At 40.4% G+C, this 16,693-nt stretch overlaps 1 protein-coding gene across 1 annotated transcript; it reads left to right on the top strand.

Annotated features, from left to right (window-relative positions):
• Nucleotides 1-9,132: 9,132 nt before the first annotated feature.
• Nucleotides 9,133-16,425, top strand: LOC148144557 (uncharacterized). Its single transcript, XM_087975409.1, has 4 exons — nucleotides 9,133-9,175; nucleotides 9,308-9,599; nucleotides 10,353-10,420; nucleotides 15,956-16,425. Exons 1-4 carry the CDS (start codon nucleotides 9,133-9,135, stop codon nucleotides 16,423-16,425), a joined length of 873 nt encoding a protein of 290 aa, XP_087831535.1.
• The last annotated feature ends 268 nt before the right edge of the window (nucleotides 16,426-16,693 follow it).

A 16,693-nucleotide genomic window follows, 5' to 3' on the forward strand; every position in this document is an offset into this window, starting at 1 on the left:
GCAGCAAAACTACATTACAGTTAGTCTGGAGTCACACGTAGGCCAGACTAGGTAAGAATGGCAGTTACCTGCCTGCAAAACATTATTGAATCATATTTTGTTTTTCATTTCCCAGGCAATTGATTCACAGTAATCGGGAGATTCTTAATCCCAGATATTTACTTCTTTCAAATTCCACCGTCTGAAACGGCTGGATTTGAATCCATGTGATCTAAATGTGATCTGGGACTTTCTATTGACAGTTAGTGATAGTGCTACGAGACCATCGCCTCCCCGACTGTGGAGCTGCGTGCTGCTGCCATCCTTCTTACTGAATCCTGAACGATTTTATTTTTCCTCTGTGAGTGCAGTGATTCTCTCCTCCAGCAGAGAATAATAGCTTTGGGTGCAAGACAGTTCACCGATGAGCTGATAATGTCCACATGCATTGGTTAGCAAAGTGCAAGGAATTGGACAAGTACTGGGAGGTCTGGACACTTCTGTCATTCCTTCAAGAGAGTCCACGCATGCATCCATGGACGGTGGAGTGTCAATCCAAGCTATGAATGCAAGTAGAACTGCAAATTGGGAAACTACATTCGAGTTGGAAACAACTGCCTGATATACAATTAGGCATACAATGAACGATTAAGGAAGCGATTGCCCAGTGGTATTAATACAGAAGCCCATGGAATATTCTGGGACCCAGGTCCGAATTCCAACATGGCAGTTCGTGAAATTTCAATGCAGTAAAAGGAAACCTAGTGTTATGGGACCTATTGAAGACCATGAAATAATTTCTGACTTTTGGAAAAAAACATCTATGTGACCAGATCCCGTTGTTACCTGGTGCAGAGTAGACATTACTCTGGACCCATATCAGCGTGCTTGAGTATGAACTTCCCTCCAGCAAGGAGCAAACAAAATAATTTTAAGAAAAGGACTCGTGTCTGCGAGGATCATTAGTGATTACTGCAAATCAATGTTGCATCGTCGGAGATTTGAGAAATCCATAAACCAGTTCCTGCACGGGCAGGAAAACGTGAATCTAACTCAAAAGAGTCTCCAATCAGAATGTGCCATCATTCAAAAGGGCAATGCCGTCGGCATTCCGAAATTAACCTATTCAGAAAGGATCTCAGAGTGAACGCGACTTTGAAAGGAATATCTGAGTATTATGGTCAATTAGACGAAATTTGCAATTTAAAATTGATTTATGTTTGGTTTTATTATTTCAAAGCTTACAGAGTTTCATGAGGATTGGATACTTCAAACCATTCTTTTACTCAGCTCTGAAGTTACTCTGAGTCCCAGCATAACTAAATGGATTAATGCAGGAACTCATAAACTGCAGCAGGTATCCATTTTCCTGCTCAATAAACGCCGACTGGCTTAAAGTGAAACCTGAGAAAAAGGTTACATTCGCAATTCAGACACAGGTGGTCGTTATTAAAATTAACGAATATGACAGGATGTAGCTGCCCAAAATAGCGAAACGGAAAACCATGGAACTTTTTCATTTTTTCATCTCTCAATCCCTCTGATTTTCTCCACAACTCTGAATCCAGAGTCTTCTGTGGGCTCCATTAGCCACCACAAAATCTCTGACAATTAGAATGTTCAGCAATAAAATCAGATTAATTGGCAGATAAGTGGTTAAAATGGTACAAATCAAATCATACGCTGCCCATGCAGGCGACGCATAAAATATTAACTTTATGTCGCAGAACCAGGGTACATTATTAATTATGTAGGTAAGTTCATTAATAAAAAAAATAAAGGCACTTTTTATGCAGGTGACTGCAGTCACGATTCCAAGAACCAACAATGCTGATCGTTCCATGCATTACTTCATTTTCATCTTCTGACAAGCAATGGCCAGAAATCGATCAATGTAAAAGCAACCATCAACATACTGAACAATCAGTAGCTGTGCAGATGATTGCATCATGGACACTGCACACTGGAGTGATGAAAGAGAAAGTTGCTGAGAAGTTAATTCCAGCAACTCTGTTTAATATTACAGCAGTTACCACGACCAGGAGATCTGCCATTGCCATGAACATCAGGTAATAAATGACACAAATAAAAAGACCGCATTTTCTTTGGGAAAGGATCACAATCACTGTAACGTTAACTGTCAGAGAAACATGTATACGTGCATGTAGAAAGCAGAGTAGTAAGAGTAATGATATCAGCAGATAACGAGAACTGTTCTACAAAAGTTTGAATGAAATCAAGACATTTGAGACATGATTTCGAATTTGAAATTACCAATTAACATTTGGGCAGTTATTTCTACGTGCAAACTGTTTGCCTGAGGGCAGCATCGCAGCATTGTGGTGTTTCACAGCACCAAGAAAACGTGTTTGATTCCAGCCTAGGTTGATTGCCTGTGTCGAGCTTGCACATTCTCAGGTGGTATTGCGAGTTTCCTCCAAGTGCTCCAGTTTCCACCCACAGTCTAAAGATTTGCAGGTTAGTTTGATTGCTTATGCTATATTATCCCATAATGTCCAGGAAACCTTCGGCTAGGTGGGTTAACCATGATGAATGTGGGTTTACGGGGATTTGGTGTCTCGGTCTGCCAAGCATCACAGCACACATAATGAGTCGAATGAGCTCTATCTGCACTGCAAGGATGTTATGATTCCTGATTTGAATATAAACACACCATCGGAATATGAATGCAAATTAATATAATGACAAACACCATACAACAAAATGCATCGAAATTTTATGTGTAATCTGAAATGAAGGATTATAAATGCTATAATGGTCATATTGACAAAGTATTATCGAAATGTATTCCTAATGAGAAATAGGAAAATAAAGCAAAAGAAATTTGGAAACTAAAAAGAAAAAGGATCCATTTTTCTGAAGAGTGAAATTTGCTCAATCTTACAATCTACTGCAAAATTTTTCCCCATTGGAAAGATCGACGGTCAAAATCAGGAAATGCTCAGAGAATCACATGGAAAATATTGAGTTTGAGAAAATAATGAAGGGATTCTAAAAGTGCTAAACTTGCTCTGCTTCCACATCCATGCGCAACTCACGTATAGTTGTATTACTTCATTAAGTCATGCGCATTTTAAATTGGGAAGCACGTGCTTATTGGTGTTTAACGTTGTTCAGACCAAAGAATGCAATCAGTTCTGTGTGCAATGTTTCATTCCCACTTACTTAAATGGAAGGCCCAGCAGTCAATTAAAAAGTGAAAACGAGCGTTAACCATGCATAACTGTCAAAATTTGGAACAATTCATGTAAAATCGACACTGCTGGCGTCGACTAAAAAGAAAACTGAACTGAAAATAAATTATAGCATCCTGTCTAACATTGCAGATATTATCATGTCACAATCAAGGAAATCAGCTGATAATGATAAAACTGGAAACATGGAGTGCAATCACTGAATTAGTTAGTTGATTGGGAAAAAAGAGGGATAAAGAAAGAAAGAAAATGACAAAAAATGAGAAAGAGCAAGAGGGAGGAAGAGGGATATTTGAGCGTGTTTAAGAGAGTACAGGACTGTTAGTGGTTCAACTTCCAACCAAATGCCCGGACCGTTTTCTACGACACAGTGTTGAGGGCATTGATTAATATGTGATCCTAAGATAGAAATCATTCCTTACTCCATAAATAATCATTCTGCCATTGAAGGATAAATTATGTTACGTCAGGTCAATAGAATGTTAATGAATTTTAATAGAATTAAACCTGTGGAAGAAACACGGAATGTAAAATAAGTGGGAATCAACACAGCAGCATCGAATAAACGACAAAACGAATGTTGGGTTACATTGCGGACATCACTGATTTGGTATATTACAAATAGAAGTCAGAAGTTTGGAACCTAACAAGGACACGGTTTCTCGCCCACTGAGGTTCTAAAGTGATCACATAGAAAGCCTTACTGTGACATGATTAACTGTTAGAAAAGATGGAGAACAACTTGCTCAAGTTTATCCTCAAATGGAGTGAGTGAATATCAAAAAGTGTTACTCTGAATTTGGAGTGTGATTGTGGAGTGGCACACAATTCTCACTTTGAGCTCTTAAACGAATAATCATCTAGTTTCTTCTGTGTCACCCTGGATGATTGGAAATAACTGACGGGGAGGACTCAAAGAGCGTCCTACCAATTGAACATTCCACGTCACTACCTCCGCGCCATCTAAACAGCTTCAATAAACTAATTCATTGAATCCTGTAAAATTCGTCATTTGTTTCAATCTTCTCAATCAATGAGATATTTACAGTAATTATTCCATCACTTCAGAGGGAATAACTAATGAAATAAACGATATTTACATGATATTTACTATTTGCCCACAGAATTGATGCCAAAATGGCAATAACTAAACAGCTGCATTTCTGCAGCATCTTAACAGCATGTTATTATAAACTGAAGAAGTCAAACAACACAATACTTCTATCTTTGCACAGAAACAACGGGATGGTCTTTCACCTGGAATCACAGCATTAGTAACACAAGGGTACTTCATGTAAACTGTAGTAACACTATGCCAGTTCATCATAGGACAGTGGCAATGCCACATTACGTTGCATTTGCACAATAATAATGAGAACATTTCAGTAATTCACCCCCAATAGCATTGCCAGTGAACTCCTGTGATTGTATTTAAAATATGATATCAGTGTAATCAAATCACTTCATAATGACCCTGTCCGTGAACTGAATACAAGTACATTTATTTCCTCTTATGCTAGTAGAACATGGGATCAGTGACATCGTTCAAACAATCGAACGGCCACCATCACAAGAAGGTAGCATCAAGTTAAAGCGGAGAAAGCACTTTGATAACGTGCTTTCTTCTCATAATGAAGGCATCCACGTTTAAACGAATGAAATTACAGCATCCATACCAAAAAAAAAGTTAAGGCCATAAAAATCAATTAGTTGAATGCTGAAATGGCAAAACTAATATCGTTATATTGGTCAATGATGCTGTGAAAGAGAAGTCGTGCCATGGAATGGAAAGAAAAGAGCACATTAAATTGGAACATGTAAATGTGCTTCAGGTAAAATTGTAGCATTGATCGAACCAAACAATGATACTCTCACTTGTAAACTGACTACAATGTTTTACCTGGAACGCGATAGCCCCGAGGGTGGGATAATAAATGTCAAACGCCTTGGCTGTTGGTATTCCATGCATTATTTTCAGACGCTCCAAGTGCACGTTGCAATGCTCTGAAATTCACACTGTTGTTCATAATTGTAGGCTCGAGGGAGGTCATTTGTTGTTTCGATGCTTTGAACTAATTAAATTTATTTCAGGAAACAAATGAATGCAGCTACTGCTCGAATGAAATTTATTTTTTGGAAGGACATAATATTATCCCTCATACTGAAGGTATTAGGTTGAGAATTAAAGAGAAAAAAGATTGTTCAAGTTATATGTGCAACGTGACAATATATTATTTAAAAGTATATGCTAAACTCTTATATTATTGTGAGTAATTTTGTGGTTTTGTCTCTAGAAAATATAATTAATTTGGTAAAAATTTATCCTTGTCTTTCAAGTTCTGTATTTTAGCTATTACAGCCAATACAAACATGTTGTGGGCCAGAAAACACAAACAAATTTCACATTTTATTGCAAATGAAAAATATTCTCTGCAAAAGATTGGCGTGATAGTTGCTGAGACAGAGTCTTTGAATTTTAAGCTACCAGCTTCTCAGTTTCATTGCTACATTTGAAAGGGTGGCCTTAAAAGTCAAAATCGGATCAAAATTTAAAATTGTGTTATACATTTGAGATATGTATTCACAATGGTCTCGCATATAAAGATAGTATAGAAATCATGCAATGTTACATTTCACTCGTTCCATTTTATGAAACGCATAGCCAAAAGCGGATTACACTCTAATTGGTATTGTTGTTTCCGATGGAGTGTGGCCTTTTCAAACAAAGGTTGGAAATGACTGATGGCGAAGCACAAATAAATTATTTAAGTATGATCCCACTGTTTTATTCCACCACATTATAATTTCAGTCTCTTCTTGAACTTTAAGTGATATACATTTTCTCTGTTTGATGTATTATCTTTGAATGGAATTAATTCTTGAATATGAAATATTATGTTAGCACTTTCACATTAGGAACACTGAGTACGTTACTTTTACACAAGAGAATTCAGTTGAAAGTCTCAAACGAAAACAACAAATATTCCAATTGCAAAGTAAAATAACGATATTAACAAAAACAACATAATAGTAGAAGGGTTCAGCATAATCTGTGACCAAGATGAATTATTCATGAGAACTGCTCAGCCTGTGCCGAAAAATATGTCAGGATGAACAACCAGTCTTCATTCCCCCTGTAAGGAACTGACTGCCTCTCGTGTTGTGCCACTGCAAAAACAACTTGCAACGTCCTGACAATGTTCTGGTGTTATTGTGTGAATGACTAAAGGAGCTGTAACATGAAGATTGTCAGACGACTGCCAGGTTGCCTTCTGGAGTGCCATCTAATTGCTCAGTCGCTAATTAGGCAAGAGTGTGCTGAGTTCATGTTTTCAACAGTCCACCTATCAATAAAGATTCAGTAGGCAGATAAATTTCAAACATTTGGATCCAGATCTGGTCTCCAGATTGGCAGAGATGGGACGTATCGAAACAAGTTGCCAAGCGTGACCCAATGCTCTGATTGCCTGTGAGTATCTGTGAATTTTGAAAATCATGGAGCATGTTTATTGGCTTCAGAAGAATACAGTCCGGGTCACTGAAATTCAGGCCATTGAGGTAAATGTCACAAGGATGAGAAAGTGGAGAAAATGTGACGTAAGTGACCCACAAGAGGAGGAAGCTGAGTAATTTGACGAAGATCAGAACAATGGATATGCAATTGAGGAAAGATCTGGAAGATAGAGTATTGTATGTGACTATTTGCAATTGTCAGATATGGCAGGAAGAATACAAAAAGAAGCACATTATCTAAATGGCGAGAGTTGCAGAGCTCTGATATACCGAAGCATGTCACAGTCCATGAAGTATGGTAAGTTCCTACTGACATGCAGGAAATAATTAGGAAGGTTCATAGAATATTCTGATTTTTCACCAATGGAATACACGGAATCATAGCTTCACGTTTCGTTACTCTGTCAGAGGAGGCTATTCAGCAGCTTAGTCTCAAATTCATGAATAGTCCACACATGACCTGTGCACTTGTTCGATCTACAATATTTCAATGCCTTATTGAATGTCACAATTAAGCCTGTCTCCAGCCCATTCTTGGCTATTCACCCATAACAGTGCGGATAGTTGTGTGAAAAAATCATTTATCTGATCCTCACATTACCTTTTTTTCACAATATGTCTGCTGCAAAATTGGAATATTAGAATATCATTTTATTGTCACGTGCACATTGAAAGAGTACAGTGAAAACCTTTTCCAATGTCTGCCTTCTTATGGCGACATATTACTGACACAAGTGCTTCAATACAATTCTTGAATGCAGCAGAGAAATAGAAGTATTTGCACTACTAAACCGAGTTGAAAATAAATTAAAAAATACAAATAGATATTACGTCATTGCAGCTCAGCGCATGATCAGAACGAACGTACCAGATCCCACTCCACCACCCAACAGCAAGCCTCGTTCTGATCTAAGCCCCACTCCCTTTCATACGGGCATTCAACTGCTCCAGAGTACGTCCTGGTCTGCTTCCCCTGTACAGGTGTGTGCCTGATACTCACTGCCTATATGGTACACCGTGGATGCTTCCTGGCTGTGCTGCTGTCGGACTGATAGCCCGCACTGCTTCCTTCACCTTTTCCAGGCCTTGCAGCACACACGCAGCTCTGGGGCTCGTGGCCGAATCGCTGCTTCGGGGTTGGTGGCTCCCACGTTGCTTGTGGCGCACACGCTGTTAAATCTGTGGCTCCTGGCTGTCGAACATTTTACCGTTGGTAATACTTTCTCCCGTTCTATTCTGAACAGAAACTTGTACATCAGTAGGAAGGTACTGCTTCATGAATACTTTCGGTGTGTGTCTGTGTGTGTGTCTGTGTGTGTGTGTGTGTGTGTGTGAGAGAGAGAGAGAGAGAGAGAGAGAGAGAATACATCTGCCGTGCTATGCGCAGTAGTGCATTCTTTATTTAAGAAGAGTGTGAATGTATTCATTGCAGTTTTCTGAACTTATACTGTACCACTGTCTCGAATGGGTAGGTTGACTTGTGAGGTCAGGATGGACAGTTGAGATTTGTCCATTTTAAGCTAGAAGAGAAAGAGCCCATTTGACTGGCACATTCAAAACCTTGAGAGTTTTGATAGAATAAACATGGAAAGAAAGTTCTATCTTGTAGGAGAATCTAGAACTCAGTATCCCAGGATGAGGAGGAGGAGGATTCGAGCATTTAAGCCAAAGTTAAAGACTATTTCTTTCCTCACAGAGTACGAACTTTTGGAACTCCCTTTTTCTAAAGGCACGATAAACAGGTATTTGAACATTTTCAAGGCAAAGTTAGATGCATTCTTGCTTTTAAAAAAGAGTGAACAATAATTTGGAGTCGATGGGAATGCAGAAGATTCAGAGAAGTCTTGATATTTCTGAACGTCAGAACAGGCTTAAGTTGCTGAATCCAGCTGTCAAAATGTAAATTCGTACGAGATATTTGTTAAAATGAAGATTTGAAGTTGTTTCCGTACTGTGTTCCACGATACTGACAATTCGACTGCGTTATCTCACATTTGAATATGACTCCAAGAGGATGGATTCTGATTGACTGAGTCTGAGGTGCGTTCCTCCGGATTTGGTGCTGAACCAAAATCCTGGTACCCAGTCCAGGAATGTTCATGACTTCATGGCTGTAATGGAATATAGCGAGTGGAGTTTTGCAGTATGTGAAATATTCCCAGTGTCCTGGACCAACATTTCAAACTCAAAGAACGGCATCAAAGAAACCACATGACCATTTTCCCAGCTCATTTCTCTAGGTGCACGTGGGACGGCAACCTCTACTCTCAAAACAGTTACCAAACCCACCCCCTGTGCGTCAGAGAAATGTAGGAGGGATTTCACATCCGGAACAAGGGCAGTGGCCTCTGCAAATAAACTTGATCGTTCTGCTGTATTTCAGTTCAGACTGTGGAAATCATTTGCTGCACGAGGGAGCAACACGATGGGACGCCTTCTTGTCCTTACACTGTGTGTCTATTTGCCAAGTAAGTACGGACCGAACAATCTAACATTGTGCACATTGAGTACAAAACTACCCGAATCCATGAAAAAACAACAAATATTGTCTCTGCTTCAGTTTCACTGTGCGAATTTATATCTCTCCCATTAATTTCCAGGATCTTTCTGTCAGTCAGTGGTACAGACTCCACGAGTTGACACCAAGGAAGAGTGCCAGTCTCTCAACATCAACTGCGTTTTCTATAGTGGCTTCTTTGCATATGCTTTGAAGCGGGGCGAATTCTTCAGACAAACACAGACTGGAACAAAGCGAGGGCGGATCTTGTCAGGAGGACGGTTTGTTGTGAGGACAAATACAGCAGAAAATGCATTTTCACTGGAAGTTCAGAATCTGAATGTGAAAGACACTGCCACGTATTATTGTAAAGCTTGGTACAGTCACAGCGCACAGTGATTTGACTCGGCCTCCCGCCAGACTAAAATGCTCTCCATAGATTATCACAGAACTAAATCAAATTCCGAAGCCCATTCGTCCTGAACACCCCACATTACGCCTGTCAGTGTCAACTCCGCAGTCCTGGTTATAGTAAAACTGGGTTGCTGTTGTTTTCATTTTGAGTTTGGTAAATGCTGAGGGTGCCTGTTAGTGTCGTCTTTTGTGGGATCGTCGTCAGTGTTATGGTGTTGGGAAAGACTAATCCCTTTCAGGAGTCACTGACAGCAGACTGTTTCCAGTTCTGAAACTGGGACCTGGAGCTGCAGTTTAAGCAAAAACTTCGCTTCTCACCAATACCAGGAGATTTGGTGCTGACGAGAAACATTGTGTGGCTGGATGGTATTTCACAGTGGCTGAGATTTAAACAAATATCTTGCACAATTACAATCAATATTCTGTAGATCCATAGCCACATATGCATTAGGAGAATTTTGCGGCCTGATTTGGTGTGATTATGCTTTCTGATTTCTTTTTCAGTTTTTTCACATTATTCTCAATTTCTGCGAAGAGTTCATCTCCAGTTCAGGTTATTGTGCCGTGTCTCAACCATTTTAGAATTTCCTCAAAGACAACTTGACCTGACATATTATATCAAATGCAGAATCGAGTGACGTGATTCAAATATCCTCAATAATCAAGCAGAGCTGACTGGTGATTTTCACACAAGGGATTGGTGTGCCAGTAGTTTTTGCACTAGTGTGACCGAGAACGATGTCATTGTGGACGTCCGAAGAAGCAGTGGATGGATCTGGGACGGTGGTGACTGTCACAGCCGGTAAGTGACGGCAAATACCACTATGTTCAACACAGTACGGAAATTGCTTGCTTTCGTTATATTCTTGTGATCTATATTTATTCAAAACAATTTCATCTAAAACAAACCGTGTTCTAAGGCAAGTTTTCATCACAATTTTAGATTTGAGAGCAGTATTTTCAGGATGAGTCACGTCTGGGAGTCAAACCCGAGGCAATAGAGAGTAGGTTCAGTTAACCCAATCTGTTGCATCTTTGGTCTAAAAGGGCATCAGATGATACAATCATCATCCCAATCTCTCACTCTGAATTGTAATTGCGATAAATTGATTCAAACCTCTAACTCACACTGGCACGTATTGCATTGGGCGTTACTGTGAACACAGGAGCGGGGTCAAGGAGGAGCCTTCTGTGTAAATAATTTCTGTCTGGTCCTGTCAATGGGAATGAGGAATGAGGAACTAAGAAAAGGCATCTTCGTTGTAATGATTGGTCTGAGACCCCTGGAGGGGCACAAATCTCAGAAAATGAGAGATCAGGATTCAGACTTCCTAGTTTTCGGCCTGGCAGAATTTCACCATTGGACAGTCAGTGACTGAATTTAGCTTTAGTTTTCCTGATAGTTTTTCTGTTGCCTAAATATTAGCACTAATTTCAGTCATTTCCTCCTTTCGACGGAAAGGAGTAACTGTAAGCACCCACCCACCGTGAACGTTAATGTTTGAGATACTGGTATTGATTTTTTATTTTCCACAGGCATCTCGAATTTCGTAGAAAAGCGCAAACAGTCAAATTATAAGAGAATGCAACTTCACCTTTATTGTTAACTTTTCAGTTGTTAGAAAGCAGGCAATCAAAGCAGTATCTAACGGTTTGAACCAGAATCGAGATCATGCCCGTGCACGATAAAATAGTTAGTTTCAATCTGGCAATTCATAGTCTTCTCCGAATTCCGGACACAAGGTCTTTTCTGTGCAATGTTTGGTTTCAGGATATTGCTCCATTTGTCACTGTAGATGTCGCAGATGTATCTTCACTTTGTTTTTTTTTCAATTTGAGGTCATGCCACCCTTGAACAAGACTCTCATATCTCTGAGCTGATTTATCCAAGAATCGCATAAACAGAACACATTTATATCCTCCGTTTGCTGGATCAGTCCAAATGTATCCTTTTTTTCTAAATACATAGGCGGAATACCCATCATAACAGGCGTTTGCTAAGGCATTGTGTTTCATTTCACTTTTTCCTTTCAGAGCAAGTGGATTTGGTGTTTGGTCAAAGGGTGGTGATGGAGGGTTGATTTGCAAAATGGGGGACTTTGATCAGTGGTGTGCCAAAAGGATCGGTGCTGTGTTAACTGCTTTTTGAATGTTAATAAACGAGGTTTGGTTAGTAAGATTGCAGGTGACGGCAAAATTGATGATGTCGTGGACAAGGAAGAAGGTTATCTCAGAGAACAACGGGAACTTGATCAGATGGTTTGACGGGTAGAAAAATGGCAGACAGAGTTTAGACTAGATGAAAGTGAGGTGCAACACTTTAATAGGGCAATTCAGAGCCGATTTGTACACTCAGTGGAAAGATCCTGGGGAGCCTTATCACATAAAGAGATTGTGTAGTGCAGGTTCACAGTTCGATGTAATTGGAGTCGCAGCCAGACAGTGCAGTGAACTAGGCGTTTGCTGTGCTTGCCTTTCTTTGTCAGTGCATTAACTGTAGGGGGTAGTAGGCCACGTTGCAGATGTACATGACATTGATTAGGCCAGTTGTGGAATAGTGCGTTCAATTCTGGTATCCATGCTATATGAAAGATGTTGTGAAACTTAAAAGCGCCCAGGAAATATTTACATGGACGTTGCAAAACTTGAATGATTTGTGGTATAAGCAGAGACTGAAAAGGCTGAGGCTGTTTTCCCTGGAGCATCAAAGGCTGAGGTCTGACCTTACAGAAGGTTATAAGATGGTAAGGAGTATAGATAGAGTTAATAGTCAAGTTCTTTTCCACAGCGGAAGGGAGGCCAAAACTAGACAGCGTGGGTTTAACGTGAGAGGGAAGATTTAAAAGGGACTTAACCGTTAACTTTCTCATGCTGAGTTTGGTGAATTTATGGAATGAAGTGCCAGAGGCTGTCACAATTACAACTAAAAGGCAGCTTGATTGGCATTTAAATAGGTAGGGTTGTGAGTGATGTAGGACAAATGCTGGCAAATGGGACTGGATCAATTTAGGATATCTGGTCGTCATGGATGAATTGGACTGATGGGTCTGTTTCTGAGCTGTACATTGCTTTGACTCGGCATATGGCCACCATCGGATTGTACGCGTTTGTATTACATTAAATATAACTTATAAAAAAAACAGCCATACCTAATGAAAACGTATCCATTTCTTAAGGGATCCGATATGTAATCCACACTTTGAACGATGTTTGAATACAAAAGGGGTCAGTGTATTTGGAAACAGCGTGGGGCATAATGTGAAGACAGACGGGCCGCCCTAATATCCCTTATTTTAGGGCCCAAACAAATGGAGGAATGGTCTCTCCTGTTCAGATTTCATAGTATTTTGCATCATCAACTTTGATTTTATTTTACACCACTGAGTAAACGGTTGAGCAGAATTACGCGTGATTTGGAAAGTTTGAAAAGATTGGGCCTTCTCGCAAAGGTCGGCAGTATGAAGAGGTTTCATAGAAAATTTTCAGCCTTCGGATAAAGGCTGAATCAAATGCATGTGGAGACATTGGTTCAACTGTAAATCGCTCCAGAACAAAGCTCTGTCAATACATGAAGTGCCAACATAACAGATAGATATATTCAGAGGTTTGCATTCATAACGAGACAGTTCAGAGTGTGGAGCTGGCTGATACGTTGACTGGTTGGAGTGAATGTTTCAATGTGATGACAGTATCGTTGCAAAGTGGGGATAGGAAAATGGAAGGGAATAGAAGGAAACAAGAAACAGGTAGAAACGTGTTTCTTCCAGTTCGGGAGGAAGGAGGTATTTGCAGCGCACAATTGTTCCAAATGGACAATTCCTATCATGGAATTCCTATAGTGTGGAAACAGACCATTGGCCCAACAAGTCCACAACGACCCTCGAAAGAATAACCCACCCAGAACCATTCTCCTACCCTATATTCCAAAGATTACAGTGGAACTTCACAATCCTTACTACAATAGGTATTTTAGCATGGTGAGTTCACCGAATCTGTGCATCTTTGGCCTGTGGGAGGAAATCGGAGCACCCAGAGGAAAACCACGAAGGCACGGGAAAAATGTGCAAACTACACACAGACAGTCACCCGAGGCTGGAAACCATTCCGGGTCCCTGGTGCTGTGAGGCAGCAGTGTTAACCACTCAGCCAACATAGCCGCCCGAATGTAAAGATGCCATATGATGCAGATTTCAGAGCACACTTTGCCAGAAAATACAGAGACGTGATCACGAATAAACTGATGACCTTGATATCATGAGAATCTAGTCCTCAGTGACGTTGAAACCACAGTGTAAATGTCACTGACTGAATCCAAACGCCAATTGCGGGAGTTTGGGACGAATTCACGGGATGTTCAATAGCAAACAAATATCACGAAGTGAGAGGTATTGCTTTTGAAACGAAATGAAATAATTTGAAGCAATTGCCAGAAAAGGGAAGTCGAGGGGAATTAGTTCCCTGATTTGCAGAATGGCAATTATTTGCGAAGTGAACAGGAAGAGCAGTGTGGTCATGGACTGTCGCAGAAAGTTGGCAACCATACCAAAAGTAATGAAACTGTGGTGAGAGGTTAAAAATAAAGCATACGGCTTCATAAGCTTTATTAAGAGGGATTTGGGGCCAAAAAAAAACAACTAGGTTGTGTTAAATCTGTAGAACACGCTTTGACACCAACGCGATCGTTGTGCCAGAGTCTGGGCAACGTTCTTTAGGACGGATGTCAAGGAATGACAGAGCACTCAGAACCATTTGCAAGAATTATTTCACGGTCCAGGGAGTTTGCTAATGGAGCTGGATTGAAGAAAGTGGGGCCATTTTACTTCCATAAGAGGGGTTTGAGGAAATAAAGACGGAGTACAAATAACAATTCAGCACGGAAATTGACCTTCAGTCCTCTGAGCCTGCGCTGACACATATTCTCCATTCCATACTGACACCGCCTTTACAAACAGGATCTGTATCGTTTAATTCCCTTCTTCTTGCTATATTTGTCCAGCAGCTCCGTAAAATCCGGTCTTGTGCTTGCTTCTGTCTCCTCCTCTGCCAACGTTAATCTGGAAATCCTCTCCCTCGCACATTCCTTCTGAACTCTCCCCTTCGCACTTTGAACCTGTGTCGCTAAGCAATTGACCCATCCACCCTGGAGAAAAGCCTTTTCAATCTATCCACGCCATTCACAATCTTATAAACGCCGATCAGATGGCTCTCACAATCTCCTGCCCTCCAATGACAACAATCTCAGTCTACCCAAACTTTCTTCCAAGCTAAAATCGTCCATAACAAGTAACATCCTGGCAAACATTTCTGTACCCTCTGCAAAGCATTCGCACCGTTCCTGCTTGGGGCAGATGACTAAATCTGGATGAGTGTAGACAGAACAGATAAAGTAAATCTGCTCCAGTTGGTGGAAAGCTTGAGAACTGAAACTAACATATTGAACAGAACTAATAACTTATTCAATGGCTACTTCAGCAAAATTAAGTTCACGTCAATGGTTATGATCCGGAATGTATTTCCTGAGACGGCAAGAAAGACAAATTTGATCCAGGTGTTCAGGAGGAAATTGTGCAATTATCCAAGAATTAAGAATGTGTCAGGCTGCTGGCGGCGAGTACACGCTGAACTTCCCATTCAGACAGGCGGCATGTACACGCCAAACCGAACGATCTTCCGCTGTGCCATTACTGTTCTTTGATTCTATGCCGGATACTGTGGCCTACAGATACCTACTGTCCATCTTAGCCATTCAGTGTTGATACGTTTTATCACGTTTTGTTGCATCATAATGAAGGTAGTGATGGAACACAGCGGGGGATATTGTCGGTTTTGCAAATTTACAAGGTACTCCTCGTGATGAGGAGGATAATGACGGATTAAAATATTTCCCAGATGCACATTTCAACTGAAATGCACAGGAAGATTTGAAATAAAATCGATAAAAGAAGGCAGCACAGCTGGTTAGCCACTGTTCCGTAGTGCAGGTGCAGATGCTTCTAAAGAAACAACGAATGCTCCCAGTCTGTAACTTTTTCCCATTCGCCTGGAATCATTCCCTTTCTGTAGTACGTTTCTAATTACCATTTGAAATTTATTCTTGATTCTGAAATCTCCTAACACATTCTGGCATTTGAGCCAGCTCATCAAATTTCATTGTGTCAACAACAAGAAATGGCAACATCTCGACATTGTTTTATTAATTATGATGAAGACATCTCAAGACTGCGTCAAATTAAGATTTTGTCTTTTTAAGGAGTCGAACTGTTTACACCACTACCAGGTTTTTGGTATAGTCAGTGGGCAAAAAAATAAGAAAAACTTTTTTTTTTTAATTCCACAGATTCACCGTCCCTGGTGTCCCTCAGTCTTCCTCTAACAACCTCTGCTGCAGGCGACACCGTTACTTTCAGCTGTAAATATTCAGGATTCTGCCAGTACACAGTTTACTGGTACCGTCAGTTCTCAGGACAGGCTCTGAAATACCTGCTACAGAGATACACTTCAGGAGAACAAAATAAAGAAAATGCAGCTGGAGGAAGAATTTCTGCTGATATTGACTCTGCAGCTAAAATCAGTCGATTAAAGATCTCCACAATACAACTGACTGACTCCGCTGCGTATTACTGTGCACTGAGTCGGCGCTCAGCATACACTGTGATCCAGCGCATGGAGAGAGCTGTACAAAAACATAAACATACTTGTGAGTATTACACAGTGATACAGAGCACGAAGAGACCTGAACAAAAGCGTAAACAAGCTGAGGTTTGGAGCCACAGCAATACAATGAACAGAGAGAGCTGTACAAACTAAAGTAGTGGTTTGCAGTTGCGGGATGTGGGAAATTTGTGAAACAGGGCTGCAGCATAGAGTCTGTATTCATTGTTTGGAAATCCATTGTACATAACGGAAAGGTGATAATTATATGAATAAGTTTGTAATTTCGTGAAAATTAACTTCAGGTATTACTTTCTGCATTTTTGCTGATTGCTATTGAAGAATTAGTCCAGGCGCTAGAGCATTTGTTCTCTTCTAGACAAGTACAGCATGGAGAAAGCAGATTCAATGGACATTTATAGAA

This window comes from Chiloscyllium plagiosum, unplaced genomic scaffold, assembly GCF_037043375.1.
Source record: "Chiloscyllium plagiosum isolate Xiang-an unplaced genomic scaffold, Cpla_swu_hap1 HiC_scaffold_27, whole genome shotgun sequence".
In the NCBI taxonomy this organism is placed as follows: Eukaryota; Metazoa; Chordata; class Chondrichthyes; order Orectolobiformes; family Hemiscylliidae; genus Chiloscyllium; species Chiloscyllium plagiosum.